The sequence below is a fragment of the Mobula birostris genome, chromosome X (assembly GCF_030028105.1).
Source record: "Mobula birostris isolate sMobBir1 chromosome X, sMobBir1.hap1, whole genome shotgun sequence".
Taxonomy (NCBI): Eukaryota; Metazoa; Chordata; class Chondrichthyes; order Myliobatiformes; family Myliobatidae; genus Mobula; species Mobula birostris.
In genome coordinates, this window is record NC_092402.1 from 20,367,238 (window position 1) to 20,388,345 (window position 21,108).

Below are 21,108 nucleotides of genomic sequence, written 5' to 3' on the forward strand. Positions count from 1 at the left end.
CCTGTATGCTTAAAAAAAACCTCAATAACCATGCTACGAGATTTGCTTTGCATTACACTTATAGTTTAATTTCCAGGTCCTGCCGGATTTTGCGTTAGGAATCTTGCGCTCAAATCTTTCCGATTCCAAGACAAAAAAAACACCAAAATGCCTCTGGAAAATATGACTGAAGAATGAAGCAGAGGCCCGAAACAACGAATGTCCGCCATACAACCTCAGTGCGTCTGATTGGCCGCTGCTTGTCACGTGCGCGGAAGTTGACCGAGGCGGCGAAGCGGTCACTATGGCCGAGGAATCGATGGCGGGGCTGCTGGCGGTGGATGCGGGTCCTCCCTCCTCTGGTGGCCTGACGCCGGCATTGCCCTGTGCCTCTACTCCTGCCGTTGGTGGGGGGACACTTGGCCGATCCCTCAAAAGGTCTGTCACATTCCGGGTTTGTAAACGTGGGAGGGGAGCGTTACGAAAAGAGGGGAGAAACTCCACTCTAGTGTAGCATAGCAGTTAGTGCGACGCTATCAGTTCAGTTCTGGCATCCTTTGTAAGGAGTCTGTGTATGTTCTTTCCGTGGAAAGCGTGGGTTTCCCCCGGGTGCTCCGGTTTCTTACACAGCCCAAAGATTGGGTTAACGAGTACTTTACATCAGCATTTTCCAAGGAGAAGAACGTGGAGGATTTGGAGATCAGTGCCGAGCACTTTGACGTGCTAAGGCATTTCGAGGTAAAGAAGGAGGTAGTGTTGGGTCTCTTAAAGGCCCCAGGGCCTGATAGGATATGCCCCAGGTTATTGAGAGGCAAGAGAAGAGATTGCTGGGGTCTTGACCAATATCTTAGTGTTCTATGTAGCCACAGGTGAGGTCGCCGAGCTAATTTTCCATTATTCAAGAAAGGAATCAGGGATAATCCTAGAAAATGTAGACCAGTGAGTCTTGCATGTATGGTAAGGAAGTTACTGGTGAGAATTCTTGGGGATAGGATTTATGAGTGTTTGGAAAACCATGGCCTAGTTATGGAAAACTAGCATGGCTTTGTTTGTGGCAAGTTGTCTTACTAACTTTAGTTAAATTTTTGATGAAGGCAGAGCTGTGGGTGTTGTTTATATGGACATTCATCCAGAAGATTGAGATATATGGGATCTGGGGTGAATTGGCTGTTTGGCTTCAGAACTGGCTTGTCCATAGAAGACAGAGGGTAGTGGTTGATGGGACTTATTCTAGCTGGAGGTCTGTGATTAGTGGTGTTCCACAGGAATCAACTGGGGACCTCTGCTGTTTGTGATTTCCGTAAATGACTTGGATGAAAATGTAGATGGGTGGGTTAGTAAGTTTGCAGATGATATGAAGGTTGGTGGTGTTGTGGATAGCTTAGATGACTGGCAAACAAATGGCAGGATATAGATCAGTTGGAGACATGGGCAGAAAAATGGCGAAGCAGTTTAATCGAGATAAATGTGAATTGTTGCTGCTTGGTAGGTCAAATGTAAGGGGCAAGATCCTTAAGCGTTGATGAGCAGAGGGATCATGGGATCCAAGTTCATAGCTCCTTGAAAGTGGCTGCACAGGTTGAGAGGGTGGTTAAGAAGGCATTTATTGCTTGCCTTTGTTAGTTGAGACATTGAGATCAAAATTTAGGAAGTTATGTTACAGCTTTATAAAACTGTAGTTAGGCTGCATCTGGAGTATTGTGTACAGTTCTGGTCGCCCTATTATAGGAAGGATGGTGAGGCTTTAAAGAGCATCTGAAAGAGATGCTACGTGGATCAGAGAGCATGTGCTATAAAGAGCGGTTGGACAAACTTGGATTGTTTTCTCTGGAGTAGTGGAAGCTGAGGGGAAATCTGAGAGGGGTTTATAAGATTGCGGGGCTTAGATTGAGTAAACAGATGACATCTTTTTTCCAGAGTTGAAATGTCTAATATCAGAATGCATGCCAGAGGGAGTAATTTCGAAGGATTTGAGGGACAGTGGGTGCCTGGAATGTGTTCCTAGAGTGGTCTTAGAGGCAGATACATGAGGGACTTTTAAGATGTATTTAGATAGGCCTATAAGTGTGAGAAAAATGGAAGGATATGGACAATGCGAGGCAGAAGAGGTTAATTTAGTTGCTGTTTGATTACCAATTTAAGTTGTTTGGCACAATATTGTTCCTGTGATGTACTGTTCAATGCTCTGAGTAAAAAAAATAGTGAGGTAGTGTTTATGGGTTCATTGTCTGTTCAGCTATTTGATAGCAGTTGGGAAGAAGCTGTTCCTAAAACATTGCGTCTTCAGGCTCCTGTACTTCCTGTCTCATAGCAAATAGAAGTGGGCATGTCCTGGGTGGTGGAAGTACTTAATGATGGGTTCCACCTTCTTGAGGCATGACCTTTTGAAGATATCCTTGATGTTGGGGAGGCGAGTCTACACGATGGAACTGGCTGAGTTTGCAACTCTACTGCTTTTTCTGATCATATGCAGTGTCCCCTCCATACCATAAGACCATAAGATATAGGAGCAGAATTAGGCCATTTGGCCCATCGAGTCTGCTCCATCATTCAATCATGGCTGATTCTTGTTTTTCACTCCTCAGCCCGATCCCTGGCCTTCTACTTGTGATACCATGTGCAATCATGAACCTATCAATCTCCTCCTCACCCAACGACCTGTCCTCCACAGCTGCCTGTGGTAATAAATTCCACAATTCACCACCTTCTGGCTAAAGAAATTTATCTGCATCTCTATTTTAAATGGACACCCCTCTATCCTGAGGCTGTGCCCTCTTGTCCTAGACTCCCCCACCATGGGAAACACCCTTTCCACATCTACTCTGTCTTGGCCTTTCAACATTCGAAAGGTTTCAGTGAGATTCCCCCCCCCTTGACCTTCTAAATTCCAGCGAGTACAAACCCAGGACCATCAAAGGTTCTTCATATGATAACTCTTTCATTCCCGGAATCATCCTTGTGAACCTCCTCTGAACCTTCTCCAATGCCAGTACATCTTTTGTTAGATGAAAAGCCCAAAACTGTTCACAATACTCAAGGTGAGTCCTCACCGGTGCCTTATAAAACCTCAGCATCACATCCCTGCTTTTGTATTCTGACCTCTTGAAATTAATTCTAACATTGCCTTTGCCTTCCTCATCACTGACTCTACCTGCAAGTTAACCTTCAGGGTGTTCTGCACAAAGATTCCCAAGTCCCTTTACATCTCAGATTCTTGGATTTTCACTCCATTTAGAAAATAGTCTACATGCTTATTTCTACGACTAAAGTGCATGACCATGCATTTTCCAACATTGTATTTCATTTGCCACTTTCTTGCCCATTCTCCTAATCTGTCTAAGTCTTTCTGCATCCTACCTGTTTCCTCAACACTACCAATCTTCATATCATCTGCAAACTTGGCAACAAAGCCATCTATTCCATCATCTAAATCATTGATATACAGCATAAAAGGAAACGTCCCAACACCGACCCCTGCGGAACACCACTAGTCACTGGCAGCCAACCAGAAAAGGATCATTTTATTCCCACTCACTGCCTCTACTAATCAGCGAATGCTGTAACCATGCCAGTAACTTTCCTGTAACACCATGGGCTCTTAATTCGATAAATAGCCTCAGGTGTGGCACCTTGTCAAAGGCCTTCTGAAAATCCAAATATACAACATCAGCTGCATCCCCTTTATCTATCCTACTTGTAATCACCTCAAAAAATTCCAACAGGTTCATCGGGCAAGATTTTCACTTCAGGAAACCATGCTGATGTTGTCCTATTTTGTCTTGTGTCACCAAGTACTCCATCACCTCATCCTTACCAATTGACTCCAGCATCTTCCCAACCACTGAGGTCAGGCTAACTGGTCTATAACTTACTTTCTGCTGCCTTCCACCTTTCTTAAAATGTGGAGTGACATTTGCAATTTTCTCGTCATCTAGCACCATGCCAGAGTCCAATAATTTTTTGAAAGATCATTACTAGGGCCTCCACAATCTCTACTGCTACCTCTTTCAGAACCCTAGGGTGCAGTTCATCTGGTCCGGGTGACTTATGTATCCTTACGTCTTTCAGCTTTTTGAGCACCTTCTCCCTTGTAATAGCAACTACACTTACTTCTCTTCCCTCACACTCTTGAACACCTGGCACATTGTTAGTCTCTTCCACAGTGAAGACCAATGCAAAATACTCATTTAGTTCATCTGCCATCTCCTTGTCCCCCGTTATTATTTCTCTGGCCTCATTTTCTAGTGGTCCTATATCCACTTTAATCTCTCTCTTATTTTTACATACTTGAAAAAGCTTTCACTATCCACTTTGATATTGTTTGCTAGCTTGCTTTCATATTTCATCTTTTCCCTCAATGATTCTTTTAGTTGCTTTCTGTAGATTTCTAAAAACTTCCCAATCCTCTATCTTCCTGCTAATTTTTGTTTTGTTGTATACCCTCTCTTTTGCTTTTACATCCCTTGTCAGCTACAGTTGTACTATTTTGCCATTTGAGTATTTCTTTGTTTTTGGAATACATCTATCCTGCACCTTCTTCATTTTTCCCAGAACTCGCGCTATTGCTGCTCTGCTGTCATCCCTGCCAGCAGCTCCTTCCAATTTACTTTGGTAACTCTCCTCTCTCATACCACTGTAATTTCCTTTACTCCACTGAAATACTGCTATGTCAGACTTTACTTTCTCCTGTCTCCTAAGGGTTTTTTTTTACCTAATAACCTCCGGTTCATTACATAACACCTAATCCAGTGTAGCTGATCCCCTAGCAGGCTCAATGTCAAACTGCTCTAAAAAGCCATCTTGTAGGCGTTCAACAAACTCGTTCTCTTGAGATCCATTACCAGCCTGATTTTCCCAATTGACCTGCATGTTGAAATCTCCCATGATTATCATAGCATTGCCCTTTTAACTTGCCTTTTCCATCTCCAGTTGTGACCTGTGGTCCACATCCCAGCTACTTTTGGAGGTTTGTATATAACTGCCATTGGGGTCCTTTTACTCTTGCAGTTTCTTAGCTCAACCACGAGGATTCAACATCTTCTGATCCTAAACCACATCTTTCTACTAATTTGATGCCAGCAGAGCCACGCCACCCCCTCTGCCTATCCTCCTATCCCTCTGATACAACGTGTAACCTTGGACATTCAGCTCCCAACTACAACCATCTTTCAGCCACGATTCAGTGATGGCCACAACATCATACCTGACAATCTGTAACAGTGCAACAAGATCATCCACCTTATTTCTTATACTCTGCATTGAGGTATAACACTTCGAGTGCTCTATTTGCTACCCTTTTTGATTCTGCATTCCTAATACACTGGTACTCCACCTGCTTGCTGCAATTTTGTCCCATCATCTGCCTGTCCTTCCTGACAGTCTAACTGCATGCTATCTTTGCTTTTTTTTAAACCATCCATCCTATCCTAAGTCCCTTCACTCCAGTTCCCACCCTCTGCCAAATTAATTTAAACCCTCCCCAGATTGTGGAGGGTTTAAACATGGTTAGATTGCTTTCCAAGTTACATCTCATCTCAGTACCTTTCTCCAGAGAATATACCTCTCATGACAAATTGATTACAACGCTCACTTTCAAAATGCTTCTCATGCCAGTCATCTTAAGTCTGTGCATTGATATCCATTCCTAAGATTACTGGCAATAGTTTCACTGTCCTCCAACAAACCCTTTTATTGAATGTGAGGATTGATTGATTCTGCGAACTTCTAACAGCCCCATTAAAAAAAAAATCCAGTTGCTGTTGCATGTCCCCAGGCAAATCAGAATGGCATAGGTGGACATTTTGTTTGGCATTGGTGAGTTGGGCTGTAGGGCATCTTTTTCCATGCTCTCGGACACTGAAAGTGAATGTCAGTTTGAGTTGCTAGTTCTTTATGCAATGATTTATGATCAGATATGAACATTTAAGAGACTTGTAGATAGGCACATGGATGAAAGAAACTGAAGGGCTTTGTGGGAACGAAGGGTTAGATCAATCTTGGAGTAAGTTAAAGAGTTTGCATAACATTGTGGGCCAAAAAACCATAAGACATTGGAGCAGAATTAGGCTACTTGGTCTATCAAATCTGCTCTGCCTTGTAGCAGAGTACAGGCCTACAAAGCCCTGTACCTGTGCTGTGTTCTACACTCAGTGGTCACTTTATTAGGTACAGCAGTGGAACCCTGTGTGGTCTTCTGCTGCTGTAGCCCATCCACTTCAAGGTTTGACGTGTTGTACATTCAGAGATACTCTTCTGCACATCACTGTTGTAATGTATGGTTATTTGAGTTATTGTCGCCTTCCTGTCAGCTTGAAAGAGTCTAGTCATTCTCCTCTGAACTCTGTCATTGTCAAAGTGTTTTCGTCCACAGCACTGCTATTCGTGGTTTTTTTTTTTGTTTTTCACACAATTCTTTGTAAACTTTGGGAGAAAATCCCAAGCGGTCAGCAGTTTCTGAGAGACCTAAACCACTCCGTTTGGCACCAACAATCATTCCACGGTCAAAGTCACTTTGATCGCATTTCTTCCCTATTCTGATATTTGGTCTGAACCTCTTGACCGTGTCTGCATGTTTTAATGCATTAAATTGCTACCACATGATTGGCTAAGTATTTGCATTAACAAGCAGGTGTACCTAATAAAGTGGCCACTGAGTATGTTTCTATATTTGTTAAAGAAGGGTTGGTTAACTTGTGTTGAAATAAGTATACAGGAAATAGATTTAAGGTTGTATGTGTCCTACCAATCCAAAGTATTGGTCAACAAGCCTATGAAGTGTAGTACTTATTAGGCACTGTCAAGAATAATACTCGAGATCAATCTCAACAATGCTCCATTCTGCCTTTGCCTTGAAATGTGCCTCTCCCAGGCAATACCAGTGAGATTTTCAAGCATGAGACCCATAATAGGTCATTAGAGGGGTAACTTTGAAGGTATGAGATGTGAATTAGCTAAGATAGACTGGCAAATGACACTTAAAGGATTGACGGTGGATATGCAATGGCAAGCATTTAAAGGTTGCATGGATGAACTACAACAATTGTTCATCCCAGTTTGGCAAAAGAATAAATCAAGGAAGGTAGTGAACCCGTGGCTGACAAGAGAAATTAGGGATAGTATCAATTCCAAAGAAGAAGCATACAAATTAGCCAGAGAAAGTGGCTCACCTGAGGACTGGGAGAAATTCAGAGTTCAGCAGAGGAGAACAAAGGGCTTACTTAGGAAGGGGAAAAAAGATTATGAGAGAAAACTGGCAGGGAATATAAAAATGGACTGTAAAAGCTTTTATAGATATGTAAAAAGGAAAAGACTGGTAAAGACAAATGTAGGTCCCCTGCAGACAGAAACAGGTGAATTGATTATGGGGAGCAAGGACATGGCAGACCAATTGAATAATTACTTTGGTTCTGTCTTCACTAAGGAGGACATAAATAATCTTCCAGAAATAGTAGGGGACAGAGGGTCCAGTGAGATGGAGGAACTGAGCGAAATACATGTTAGTAGGGAAGTGGTGTTAGGTAAATTGAAGGGATTGAAGGCAGATAAATCCCCAGGGCCAGATGGTCTGCATCCTAGAGTGCTTAAGGAAGTAGCCCAAGAAATAGTGGATGCATTAGTGATAATTTTTCAAAACTCATTAGATTCTGGACTAGTTCCTGAGGATTGGAGGGTGGCTAATGTAACTCCACTTTTTAAAAAAGGAGGGAGAGAGAAACCGGGGAATTATAGACCGGTTAGCCTAACGTCGGTGGTGGGGAAACTGCTGGAGTCAGTTATCAAGGATGTGATAACAGCACATTTGGAAAGCGGTGAAATGATCGGACAAAGTCAGCATGGATTTGTGAAAGGAAAATCATGTCTGACGAATCTCATAGAATTTTTTGAGGATGTAACTAGTAGAGTGGATAGGGGAGAACCAATGGATAGGGGAGAACCAGTGGATGTGGTATATTTGGATTTTCAAAGGCTTTTGACAAGGTCCCACACAGGAGATTAGTGTGCAAACTTAAAGCACACGGTATTGGGGGTAAGGTATTGGTGTGGGTGGACAATTGGTTAGCAGACAGGAAGCAAAGAGTGGGAATAAACGGGACCTTTTCAGAATGGCAGGCGGTGACTAGTGGGGTACCGCAAGGCTCAGTGCTGGGACCCCAGTTGTTTACAATATATATTAATGACTTGGATGAGGGAATTAAATGCAGCATCTCCAAGTTTGCGGATGACACAAAGCTGGGCGGCAGTGTTAGCTGTGAGGAGGATGCTAAGAGGATGCAGGGTGACTTGGGTAGGTTGGGTGAGTGGGCAAATTCATGGCAGATGCAATTTAATGTGGATAAATGTGAAGTTGTCCACTTTGGTGGCAAAAATAGGAAAACAGATTATTATCTGAATGGTGGCCGATTAGGAAAAGGGGAGGTGCAACGAGACCTGGGTGTCATTATCCACCAGTCATTGAAAGTGGGCATGCAGGTACAGCAGGCGGTGAAAAAGGTGAATGGTATGCTGGCATTCATAGCAAGAGGATTCGAGTACAGGAGCAGGGAGGTACTACTGCAGTTGTACAAGGCCTTGGTGAGACCACACCTGGAGTATTGTGTGCAGTTTTGGTCCCCTAATCTGAGGAAAGACATCCTTGCCATAGAGGGAGTACAAAGAAGGTTCACCAGATTGATTCCTGGGATGGCAGAACTTTCATATGAAGAAAGACTGGATGAACTGGGCTTGTACTCGTTGGAATTTAGAAGATTGAGGGGAGATCTGATTGAAACGTATAAGATCCTAAAGGGATTGGACAGGCTAGATGCAGGAAGATTGTTTCCGATGTTGGGGAAGTCCAGAACGAGGGGTCACAGTTTGAGGATAAAGGGGAAGCCTTTTAGGACCGATATTAGGAAAAACTTCTTCACACAGAGAGTGGTGAATCTGTGGAATTCTCTGCCACGGGAAACAGTTGAGGCCAGTTCATTGGCTATATTTAAGAGGGAGTTAGATATGGCCCTTGTGGCTACGGGGATCAGAGGGTATGGAGGGAAGGCTGGGGCGGGGTTCTGAGTTGGATGATCAGCCATGATCATAATAAATGGCGGTGCAGGCTCGAAGGGCCGAATGGCCTACTCCTGCACCTATTTTCTATGTTTCTATGTTTCTATAATAGGAAGAGCAGTTAGCTGGCTAAGTGGAGGAGAGTGGAGAAATATTGGTTATTTAAATCAGAGGTTAAGTTCTTGAATAACTTCACTTACCTCAACACTAAACTGATTCCACAACCTAACAACTTACTTTCAAGGACTGTACATCTCATGTTCTCAATATTATTTATTGTGTATTTATTTTTTTTGTATTTGCACAGTTTGACTTTTGCACATAGCTTGTTTGCCTTTTTATGTGGTTTTTCATTGATTCTATTGTTTGTATTGACTGTGAATGCCCGCAAGAAAATGAATCTCAGGGTAGTGTATGGTGATGCATATATACTTTGATAAATTTAGTTTGAACTTTGATTGACAAGGGTGTCAAAGGTTACTGGGAGAAGTCTGGAGAGGAATGATAAATCAGCCATGATGGAATGGTGGGGCAGACTTGATGTGCTGAATGGCCTAATTCTGCTCCCATGTCTAAAGTAAATGTTTCACCAGTTGTTTGAGAGATAATCTTCTGGGACATCATGTCAGTAGTCTCCAGGCATCAATCTGGAAACCCACATCAGGTAACAAATAGAGGGCTGACAAGTGGAGACCGGATGCCAGTTCAGTGTGAGAAAGAGAAATTACCGTTAACCTCACAAGAGAGTATAGGCCATCAACTTTTTGCTGTTGATGTTTCTGTAGCAGGCAATTTTTTTTTTTAATGAGGTCGAGTTGCTAGCTCGACGCTCAACCCAGCACGCATGGAAAGCGTGCCAGGGGAGCCGGCTGGGTTCAAACTCAGGAGCCTCCGCTCCGAAGTCAGGCGCTAATGCCACTACGCCACCAGCCGGCCAATGTTTAGCGTAATTGAGACAAAATCAATTGAATTGTTAACGATTTTGATGGCAAATGAGCAGCGTTTTTCATTCATTTCAAATAAAAGATTGAAGAAGAGCTGAATACTGATGTCCATGTATATGATTCTGTTGCTGGTGACAGAGGAGAGGCTTAATAGAAATGAATGTTTCACTTGGGCTCTAAAGCTATGAGCCAATCTTTCATCTGCAATGATATGGACAATGTCAGTTCAGAACACCACAGTGTAAATGCTGGCAGTTTGTAGAGGACAAAGTAAGACGTCTGGAAATCTGAAATAAAAACAGTAAATACTTGACACGAAAGATTCTGCAGATGCTGGAAGTCCAGAGTAACACACACAAAATGCTGGAGGAACTTTCCTTTGAAACCCTTAGGCCGCGGCCTGAAGATCAACTCTATTCCTCTTCATAGATGCTGCCTGGCCTGCTGAGTTCCTCCAGCATTTTGTGTGTGTCTCTTTGAATTTCCAGCATTTTATGTGTGTTACAGCAAATGCTCAGAACTGTTAGTAGGTCAGGCAGCATCTGTGGAAACAGAAACCATAAATATTTCAGACCTGCAACCTTTCATTGGAACTCAGAATCAAGTTTATCACTGACTTGTAGGATGTGAAAGTAGTTGTTGTGTGGCAGTACAGGGCAAAGACAAAAATAACTAAAATAATAGTGCAAAAAAGGGAATAACAAGAATGAATTCATAAACTTTCAGAAATTTGTTAGTAGAAGGAAAGATCATTGGGAAAGGTGCGACTAACGGGGAAAGAGGTTAAAATAAGGTAATTTTAAAATAAGTTAAATCAGAAGCATTGTCACTGTGATCATCACTGCATGGAGTTCCGTAGAAACATAGAAAATAGGTGAAGGAGTAGGCCATTCAGTATGATCATGGCTGATCATCCAACTCAGAACCCTGTACCAGCCTTCTCTCCATACCTCCTGATCCCTTTAGCCACAAGGGCCATATCTAACTCCCTCTTAAATATAGCCAATGAATTGGCCTCAACTGTTTCCTGTGGCAGAGAATTCCACAGATTCACCACTCTCTGTGTGAAGAAGTTTTTCCTCATCTCGGTCCTAAAAGGCTTCCCCTTTATCCTCAAACTGTGACCCCTCGTTCTGGGCTTCCCCAACATCGGGAACAATCTTCCTGCATCTAGCCTGTCCAATCCCTTCAGCATTTTATATGTTTCAATAAGATTCCTCCTCAATCTTCTAAATTCCAACGAGTACAAGCCCAGTTCATCCAGTCTTTCTTCATATGAAAGTCCTGCCATCCCAAGAATCAATCTGGTGAACCTTCTTTGTACTCCCTCTATGGCAAGGATGTCTTTCCTCAGATTAGGGGACCAAAACTGCACACAATACTCCAGGTGTGGTCTCACCAAGGCCTTGTACAACTGCAGTAGTACCTCCCTGCTCCTGTACTCGAATCCTCTTGCTATAAATGCCAGCATACCATTCGCCTTTTTCACTGCCTGCTGTACCTGCATGCCCACTTTCAATGACTGGTGTATAATGACACCCAGGTCTCGCTGCACCTCCCCTTTTCCTAATCGGCCACCATTCAGATAATAATCTGTTTTCCTGTTTTTGCCACCAAAATGGATAACCTCACAAGTAGGACAGAGGTGTCCCTTGAGGAAGAACTTAGAACATTATGGCAGAGTACAGACTCTTTGGCCCAAGATGTTGTGCCGACCTTTTAACCTACTCTTCAGATCAATCTGACCCTTTGCTCCCACATGCCCTCCATTTTTATATCATCCAAGTGCCTACCTAAGAGTCTCTTAAATATCCCTAATGTATCTGCCTCTTCCACCACCCATGGTATTGCATTCCACACGCCCACCACTCTGTATTTTTTTTTAATTTGACTCTGACATCCACCGCCCCCCCCCCATGCTTTCATCCAATCACCTTAAAATTATACCCCCTGGTGTTAGCCATTTCCACCATGGGAAATTGTCTCTGGTTGTCTGCATGATCTGTGCCTCTTATCTTGTACACCTCTATCAAGTCACCTGTTATCCTCCTTCGCTCCAAAGAAAAAAGCTCTGGCTCACAAGAGTTGGATGTATTCATGTGGCAGGATAATATGAAATCTTTCTGGATGGATGAACCAAGATGTAAAAAGACAGTTGTAGGCCAAGTCTAAATATTGTAGTATATGTTTTGACTAATGGTTTCCCTCTTGTTCACAGGACACCTGTTGAACCATCCAAAAAATTAAATGCAAGATTTAAGTCACCAGTGAGTATCTGAATGCTCTCTCAAGTGGGTCTGCTGGCAGATTTGAAAAGACAGATCAAAGTAATGAAGTTCAAAACAAAAACCAGAAAAGATTGGACATACTTGGAAGATCATGTTGCATTTGTGTGAAGTAAAACTGAGTCAGCGTTCCAGACTGATAAAGGATCAGAAACATTATCTGTTTCTCTGCCCACAGATGCAGCCTGACTTGCCAAGTGTTTCTAGCATTTTCTGGTTTTGTTTTAGATTTACAGTTTTAGATCTGCACTGTTTATTTTATTTAGAGGTACAGCACAGTGACCCGTGCTTTCGGTCCAACGAGCCTGCGTAATCCAATTACACCGACCATCAAATGTGGCCAGATAATCTACTAACCCATACGTCTTTGGAATGTGGACAGGTTACCCGAAGGAAGCCCACATGGTCATGGGGAGAACATACAAACTCCTTACAAACAGTGACGGAAATGATCCCAGGTCATTGGTACTGTAATGGAGATAGCATACGATAAAGGAGGAGAATTGGGCTGTTTGGCCCATTGAGTCTGCTCTGCTGTTTGATCATGGCTGATTTATTACCCATCTCAACACTTCTCTGATTACGCTAACTGCTGTGCTATGAACCTGGTGTTTTCAATTTTTATTAAGAATTAAGTTATTTTTAAGATTTTTATTATGAAATCAAGTTCTTGAGCAATCTCCTGTCCGTTTTCTCCCTTTGTAAAGAGAAACTAATTTCCTTTTACTTTATTACCTGTGAGATACTACACTTCATACCGAATCTACTGTTTATTTTCCTTCTTTAAAATAAAAGCAAAAAAAATGCTGGAAACACTCATTAGATCAGGTAGCATCTGTAGAGAAAGGAACAGTTAATATTTTGGATCCAAGCCCATTCATTACTGCTGTCACTAAATTTTCTCTCACCTACAGTCTCTATCAACCCACCGGAGTACAGAGCTCAATGCTACTGATCTTCAGACTGAACTTGCAAATCTGAAGAAGAAATCTGAAGAGCAGGACCGGCAGATTGCTGAACTGATCTCGGAGTAAGTTTGTTGTTTGCCTTGATCATGCAAATTTTTGACAAGAAGCCAATCAAAGTGCAGAAACATGCTATTTAGAACATAAACAGTACAGGGCCTTCAGCCTATGATTCTTTTAACTTATCCCAAAATCAGTCTAACTCTTCCCTCAATTCAAAAATTGAGCATAGAACTCAATTTTTCTTTTCTAGGAATAAAACAATAAATGTTGGTGACAGTCAGCTTGTCAGGCAGTGTCTGTGCAAAGAGAAACTGAGTTAACATTTCAGTTGGATGACCTTTCATTGTGTCCTTGAACAGTGGCATTCCCAGTCATCTTAGAGGGCAGTTAAGAGTCTACAATTGGGTCAGCCAAGACCCTTTGTTAAGAAAGATCAAATGTAAACTTGATTTTTCTCTCTCCACAGATGCTGGCTGCCTGTCAACTATTTTCAGCATTTTCTGTTTATCGTAGACTTGTAGCAATTGCAGTTTTCCTGTAGAAATTCTGAAGATGGGTTATTATCAGTCATAGTTCCATTCATACCATGACTTAAATCTGTCAAGTTTAGAATTTTGTTCAAATTTAGTTTATTATCAAAGTATATGTATGTCACCATGTACAACCCCAAGTCCTTTGAAAAATGAACTTATTCACTCGGTCCAACAAACAAAATGCAGAGGGATCTCAGTGGGTAAGGTAGCATCTTCGGAAGCAAGTGGACAGTCAATATTTCAGGAAACATCAAGGTAGATTGTTAAGTATAATCTTTAGGTCCTACACACAAAATGCTGGAACTTTGGGAAACATCAACTCAAAATGTTGACTGTCCTTCAACCTCTATCAATGCTGCCTGACCTGGTGAGTTCTTCCAGCAGTTTGGGTGTGTTCCAGATTTCCAGCCAACTGCAGTCTGTCTTGTGCCTGCATTCTCTTGAACTGTATTGTACAGTATACAGATACTTTAGTTTTTTCCCCCGGGAGCACAATATTTATTTGGTGTAGGACTGGATGAGTTGCTTATTGAGCCTAGCAGAGGTAGTTATTGGGACCCTAATTCTCATCTGATCCAGGAAGTTGGAGTATTTAAATCCAGAGAGATAAACGCATTGTGACTTTTTAAAAAAAAAGTTTTAGTTCTAGTTCTTACTTCAGCGGTTGGTAAGTTGATTGAAAAGATCCTGAGAGGCAGGATTTATGAACACTTGGAGAGGCATAATATGATTAGGAATAGCCAGTATGGTTTTGTCAAAGGCAGGTCGTGCCTTACGAGCCTGATTGAATTTTTTGAGGATGTGACTAAACACATTAATGAAGGTAGAGCAGTAGATGTAGTGCATATGGATTTCAGCAAGGCATTTGATAAGGTACCCCATGAAAGGCTTATTGAAAAAGTAATGAGGCATGGGATCCAAGGGGACCTTGCTGTGTGGATCCAGAATTGACTTGCCCACAGAAGGCAAAGAGTGGTTGTAGATGGGTCATATTCTGCATGGAGGTTGGTGACCAGTGATGTGCCTCAGGAATCTGTTCTGGGACCCATTCTCTTTGTGATTTTTATAAATGACCTGGATGAGGAAGTGGAGGGATGGGTTAGTAAATTTGTTGATGACACAAAGGTTGGGGGTGTTGTGGATAGTGTGGAGGGCTGTCAGAGGTTACAGTGGGACATCGATAGGATGCAAAACTGGGCTGAGAAGTGGCAGATGGAGTTCAACCCAGATAAGTGTGAAGTGGTTCATTTAGGTGGATCAAATATGATGGCAGAATATAGTATTAATGGTAAGACTCTTGGCAGTGTGGAGGATCAGGGGGATCTTGGGGTCCGAGTCCATAGGACACTCAAAGCTGCTGCGCAGGTTGATTGTGTGGTTAAGAAGTCATACGAGGCATTGGCCTTCATCAATCGTGGGATTGAGTTTAGGAGCCGAGAGGTAATGTTACAGCTGTATAGTACCCTGGTCAGACCCCACTTGGAATATTGTGCTCAGTTCTGGTCACCTCACTACAGGAAGGATGTGGAAACCATAGGAAGGGTGCAGAGGAGATTTACAAGGATGTTGCCTGGATTGGGGAGCATGCCTTATGAGAATCGGTTGAGTGAACTCGGCCTTTTTTCCTTGGTGTGACGGAGGATGATAGAGATGTATAAGATGATGAGGGGCATTGATCGTGAGGATAGTCAGAGGCTTCTTCCCAGGGCTGGAATGGCAACACGAGAGGGCATAGTTTTAAGGTGCTTGGAAGTAGATACAGAGGAGATGTCAGGGGTAAGTTTTTTACGCAGAGAGTGGTGAGTGCGTGGAATGGGGTGACGGTGGTGGAGGCAGATACGATAGGGTCTTTTAAGAGACTCCTGGAAAGGTACATGGAGCTTAGGAAAATAGAGGGCTATGGGTAACCCTGGGTAATTTCTAAAGTAAGTACATGTTTGGCACAGCATTGTGGGCTGAAGGGCCTGTATTGTGCTGTATGTTTTTCTATGTTCTAGTTATTACAGAGTTGCATGCTTTTCAGGAAGTATGGAGTACCACCCCTTGAAGTGTAAGAGAGGGAGCTCAAGGATTTTGACACTGCACTGGTGTAGGAATGGTGATATATTTCCTAGTCAGGATGGTGTGTGACTTGGAGGCAACATCCAGGCAGTGATGTTCCTGTGCTTTTGCTGCCCTTGTCCTCCCAGCTGGTAGAGATTAAAGATTAAAAGATAAAGATTAACAATTAGCTTTACTTGTCATGTAGATATCGATAGATTTTGTGAAATGTGTTGTTTGCATCAATGACTAACAGGGTCAGAGGATGCACTGGGAGCAGCCAGAAAGTGTTGCCAGTCTTCTGGCGGCAACGTAGCATGCCCAGAAGTTACAAACCTTACCCCGTATGTCTTTGGAACGTGGGAGGAAACCGGACCACCCAGAGGAATCCCACACGATCATGGAGAGCATACAAACTCCTTACAGGTGGCAGTGGAATTGAACGTGGGTTACTGGTGCTGTAAGGCATTTTGCTAACCACTATACTACCATGTGGTTTGGTGAGTTTGGAAAGTGCTTTCTAAGGTGAGTTATTTCAGTGTGTCGTGTGAATGGTAAGAACTGCTGCCACTGTGGACTGAGTGAATGGTGATGGAGGGCCCTTATGTCCTGTATTGTGCTGAGCTTCTTAAGCTGCACTTATCCAGGCACGTGGACAGTATTCCATCATGCTCCTGATGAGCCTTGTAGATGGTGGACATGTTTTAGGGAGTTAGGGGGATGAGTTAATCACCACAGGATTCCCAGCCTTTGACTTGCTCTTGTAGCCACATTGGAGATAAAAAGTTATTATGTTACCCTGTATGATATGCTGCCCTGAAATTACAATGTGGAGGTGCCTCAACGTTAAGTACAAGATGTGACTGTGTGTGTGCAGGAATCACTAGTATACTTCTTTGGTTGCAGTGGATGTACTCTCGAAGAACTTGACCAGCACATTGACCAGCTCCATGAGTACAATGACATCAAAGATGTAGGCCAGATTCTGTTGGGAAAACTGGGTAAGAACTTGTTACGATCAGTTGAAAGTGATATATCATCCAAAAATCAGGGGAAATTGACCATATCCCCCAAAATCAAAACATGTCCCTCTAGGATTATGATCTTTTCACAAATCTGTAACAAATATATTAAAATTTGTTCCATATTCTTTTCTGATCCAGCAAAGTACAATAGCAAACAAGGGAGTCACTGTAACGTGTTAAATCACAAGAAATCACTTTATTAGAATTGTATAAAATATGCAAAACAAAATGGAAAGCAAATGGTTAATGAAATAGCAGTATAGAAAACAAACTAATACTTATCATCCACTGAATGAGCTGATCTGCAGAATGCCAGAAGGAACCACAGACCTGACAACCTTTCACGCCACCTTCTCTCTCTATCCCTCTTGCTCTTGATGCCCTTCTCCATCTCTTTGCACTGGCACTAGTTGTGACCTATCCTAAGAGAAGATTTCCCCCTATACAAAGAAAATGCAACACACACAAAATGCTGGAAGAACTCAGCAAATCAGGCAGTACCTATCAAAAGAAATAGTTGATATTTTGGGACTTCATTAGAACCTTCATCAGAAAAAGGGCCTCTTTTTATACCCTTCAAGATCCATTCAAAATTCTTACCCCAGTACTTTCCCATGATAAGGTCTTATTTGGTACCTGCACCTGCACAATGATCTCGCCTTCTCCAAACACCTATTCGTCGTTACCTTCTCACAAGTCTGTAGACTTGTACTCCTTTAACTTTCTCAAAATAATCCCACTTCTAGGGTACTGCCATTTTGTCTTACAGATGCCATTTCAGTTTAGAATATACCAAGGAGGAATTGTATTTAAATCTCTCCTTACACTATCGTATATTACAGATAAACGCCCTTCTTGCCCACCTTGTTCATGCCAACCCTGATGACTACTAGGCTAGTACCATCTGCTTCTGGTAAGCACTTAACCCTCTGCACCTTTCCTATCTAAGTAACTGTCTAAATGTCTCAAATATTCAGATTCATTTATCACACGTACATCAAAGCATGCAGTGAAATGTGTAATTTCTATTATCAACCAACAACCGACATACATTATATCAATAAGATTGAAAGGGTGCAGAGAAAATTATGAAGGGTATTGCCAGGATATGAGTACCCAAGTTAATGGGGAAAGTTTGTTTAGATTAAGACTTCATTCCCTAGAACATAGGAGATTGAGGGTAGATTTGATAAGAGGTATACAAAATTATGAGGGGTATAGAGGTTTTTTCACTGAGGTTGGGTGGGATGACACCTAGAGGTCATGGGTTAAGGGTGAAAGGTGAAATGTTTAAAGGGAACCTGAAGGGAACTTCTTCACTCAGAGGTTGGTGAGAGTGTGGAACGAGCCATGAACAGAAGTGGTGAATGGGTTTGATTTTGAAATTTGAATAGGTACATGGATGGCCTATGGTCCAGGTGGAGGTCGATGGGATGAAGCAGATTAATACTTCGGCTCAGACTAGATAGGCTGAATGGCTGACTATGACTCTATACCCAAGGATGTGCTGGGGGCAGCCAACATAGCGTGCTCACAGTGCTTGGCAGGACAACACAGAACAGAACAAGCAACAAAGCAACATCAGTGAAACAAGTCCCATTCCTCCCTCTCTTTAAAGGGGATGTGCATAGCAAGTGTTTTACTGGAGAGTGGTGGGTTTCTGGAGCACACTGCCAGCGGTAGTGTAGACACAGGAAAAAGCAGGGAATTGGATATGAATTATGTGCAGGCAGAAAAGATTAATTTTAATTTGGCATTTTGTGTTCTGCACAGACATCTTGAGTTAAAGAGCCCCTTCTTATGCTATACTATTTTCTAAAATCCCCTCTCATTCTTGCACATGCATGCCTGGTAACCCTTCTGTGAAATGGCTGGAGATATTAAAGATATTGCCTTAATCAAGCAGATGTTTTTATTTTGGTCTCTATGTGAGCTGGAGTTAGGTACAGCAAAAATGAAGATGGCTTTGTTCATGCATACAGAAATATATAGCAAACTCTGTTTTCAAAACCAGTGTGTTCCTTTTAAAGTAATTGTTTACATGGTGTAGCTTCACAGACTGTGAATCACAGCTCCTGGGGTTCTCACTGCTTACTGAGCCAGCTCCTGTAATAATTTCCCTTTGTTGTCTTTGCTCCAGCTATAGTCAGAGGGGTCACCATCAAGGATCTGTATGGTGAATTCGGGCTGGAGTTGGATGACTAGACTGCATCAAGACAGAAGCTGGAGGGGAGGTGCCATTCCTTCACACTGTTTGGGTCATTGCGTCGCTCCAATCAGCACAAATGTTGGGGAGCAGGGAGAAGAACTAGGCCCAAAAGCCTTTAGAATAGTGGGGGGTAGATTTTTATGCAGCATCGTATCCTGAGTAACAATCACTTTGTTCTCCTTTACACTTGTGTACTGATAAATGACAATAAACAATCTTGAATTTTTAATCTTGACAATTCTTACGAGCTGTATTCTGCTGAAGAAAAGTAGATTTTCATAAAGACAACAATGTGCCTAGGAGCGTCAGTTTGCAAACCAATTCTGAACAGATGGAGACACCAACCAGAACACTGAAAAATGAAGGCTGTACGGGAGGGAAACATAAGATTAATCTTAGAGCAGGTTAAAAGGTTGGCACAACATCATGGGCCAAAGGCCCTGTTCACTGTCTACCCTTCTGCCAACAGTGTGAATTAAAACTAATCAAAGTGTAACACCCTGGGAAAGGTTTCACTGCTAACGCAATGGTCTTTGGGATATGGTTAGAGAGAACAGGTGCTTTGGAATGTGAGCTGGGCCCTTTGTTCAGCTTGAGATAAGACAAAGGAGCAGAAGTCGGCCACTCGGGCCATCGAGTCTGTTCTGCCATTTTATCATGAGCTGATCCATTCTCCCATTTAGTCCCACACCCCTGCCTTCTCAACATAACCTTTGATGTCCTGGCTACTCAGATACCTATCAATCTCTGCTTTAAATACACCCAATGACTTGGCCTCCACTGCTGCCCATGGCAACAAATTCCACAGATTCACCACCCTCTGACTAAAAAAATTTCTTCGCATCTCTGTTCTGAATGGGCGCCCTTCAATCCTTAAGTCATGCCCTCTCGTACTGGACTCCCCCACCATGGGAAATAACTTTGCCACATCCACTCTGTCCATGTCTTTCAACATTCAAAATGTTTCTATGAGGTCTCCCCTCATTCTTCTAAACTCCAAGGAATACAGTCCCAGAGCGGTCAAACATTCCTCATATGTTAACCCTCTCATTCCCAGAATCATTCTAGTGAATCTTCTCTGAACCCTCTCCAACGTCAGCACATCCTTTCTTAAATAAGGAGACCAAAACTGCCCACAGTACTCCAAGTGAGGTCTCACCAGCACCTTATAGAGCCTCAACATCACATCCCTGTTCCTATACTCTATTCCTCTAGAAATGAATGCCAACATTGCATTCACCTTCTTCACTACCGACTCAACCTGGAGGTTAACCTTAAGGGTATCTTGTACGAGGGCTCCCAAGTCCTGTTGCATCTCAGAACTTTGAATTCTCTCCCAATTAAATAATAGTCTGCTCATTTATTTCTTCTACCAAAGTGCATGACCATACACTTTCCAACATTGTATTTCATTTGCCACTTTGCCCATTCTCCCGATCTATCCAAGTCTCTCTGCAGACTCTCTGTTTCCTCAGCACTATCAGCCCCTCCACCTATCTTCGTATCGTCAGCAAACTTAGCCACAAAGCCATCTATTCCATAATCCAAATCGTTGATGTACAATGTAAAAAGAAGCGGCTCCAACACGGACCCCTGTGGAACACCACTGGTAACCAGCAGCCAACCAGAATAGGATCCCTTTATTCCCATTCTCTGTTTCCTGCCAATCAGCCAATGCTCTATCCACGTATGTAACTTTCCCGTAATTCCATGTGTTCTTATCTTGTTAAGTAGTCTCATGTGTGGCACCTTGTCAAAGGCCTTCTGAAAATCCAAATATACAACATCCACTGCATCTCCCTTGTCTAGCCTACTGGTAATTTCCTCAAAAAATTGTAATAGGTTTGTCAGGCAGGATTTTCCTTTAAGGAATCCATGCTGAGCTCTGCCTATCTTGTCATATGCCTCCAGGTACTCAGTAACCTCATCCTTGACAATCGACTCCAACAACTTCCCAACCACCGATGTCAAGCTAACAGGTCTATAATTTCCTTTTTGCTTCCTTGCTCCCTTCTTAAATAGCGGAGTGACATTTGCAATCTTCCAGTCCTCCGGAACCATGCCAGAATCTATCGACTTTTGA

General features: G+C 42.6%; 1 protein-coding gene across 2 annotated transcripts; it reads left to right on the forward strand.

Moving 5' to 3' along the window:
• Positions 1-258: 258 nt before the first annotated feature.
• swi5 (SWI5 homologous recombination repair protein) lies at positions 259-19,254 on the forward strand. 2 transcript variants are annotated; one of them, XM_072248738.1, is made up of 6 exons: positions 259-417; positions 12,184-12,232; positions 13,165-13,280; positions 16,698-16,792; positions 17,659-17,729; positions 18,957-19,254. In XM_072248738.1, exons 1-5 carry the CDS (start codon positions 284-286, stop codon positions 17,697-17,699), a joined length of 435 nt encoding a protein of 144 aa, XP_072104839.1. In that variant the 5' UTR covers positions 259-283; the 3' UTR covers positions 17,700-17,729; positions 18,957-19,254. The 2 variants fall into 2 exon arrangements, with proteins under 2 accessions (XP_072104839.1, XP_072104838.1); XM_072248737.1 differs by lacking the exon at positions 17,659-17,729.
• Positions 19,255-21,108: the final 1,854 nt, after the last annotated feature.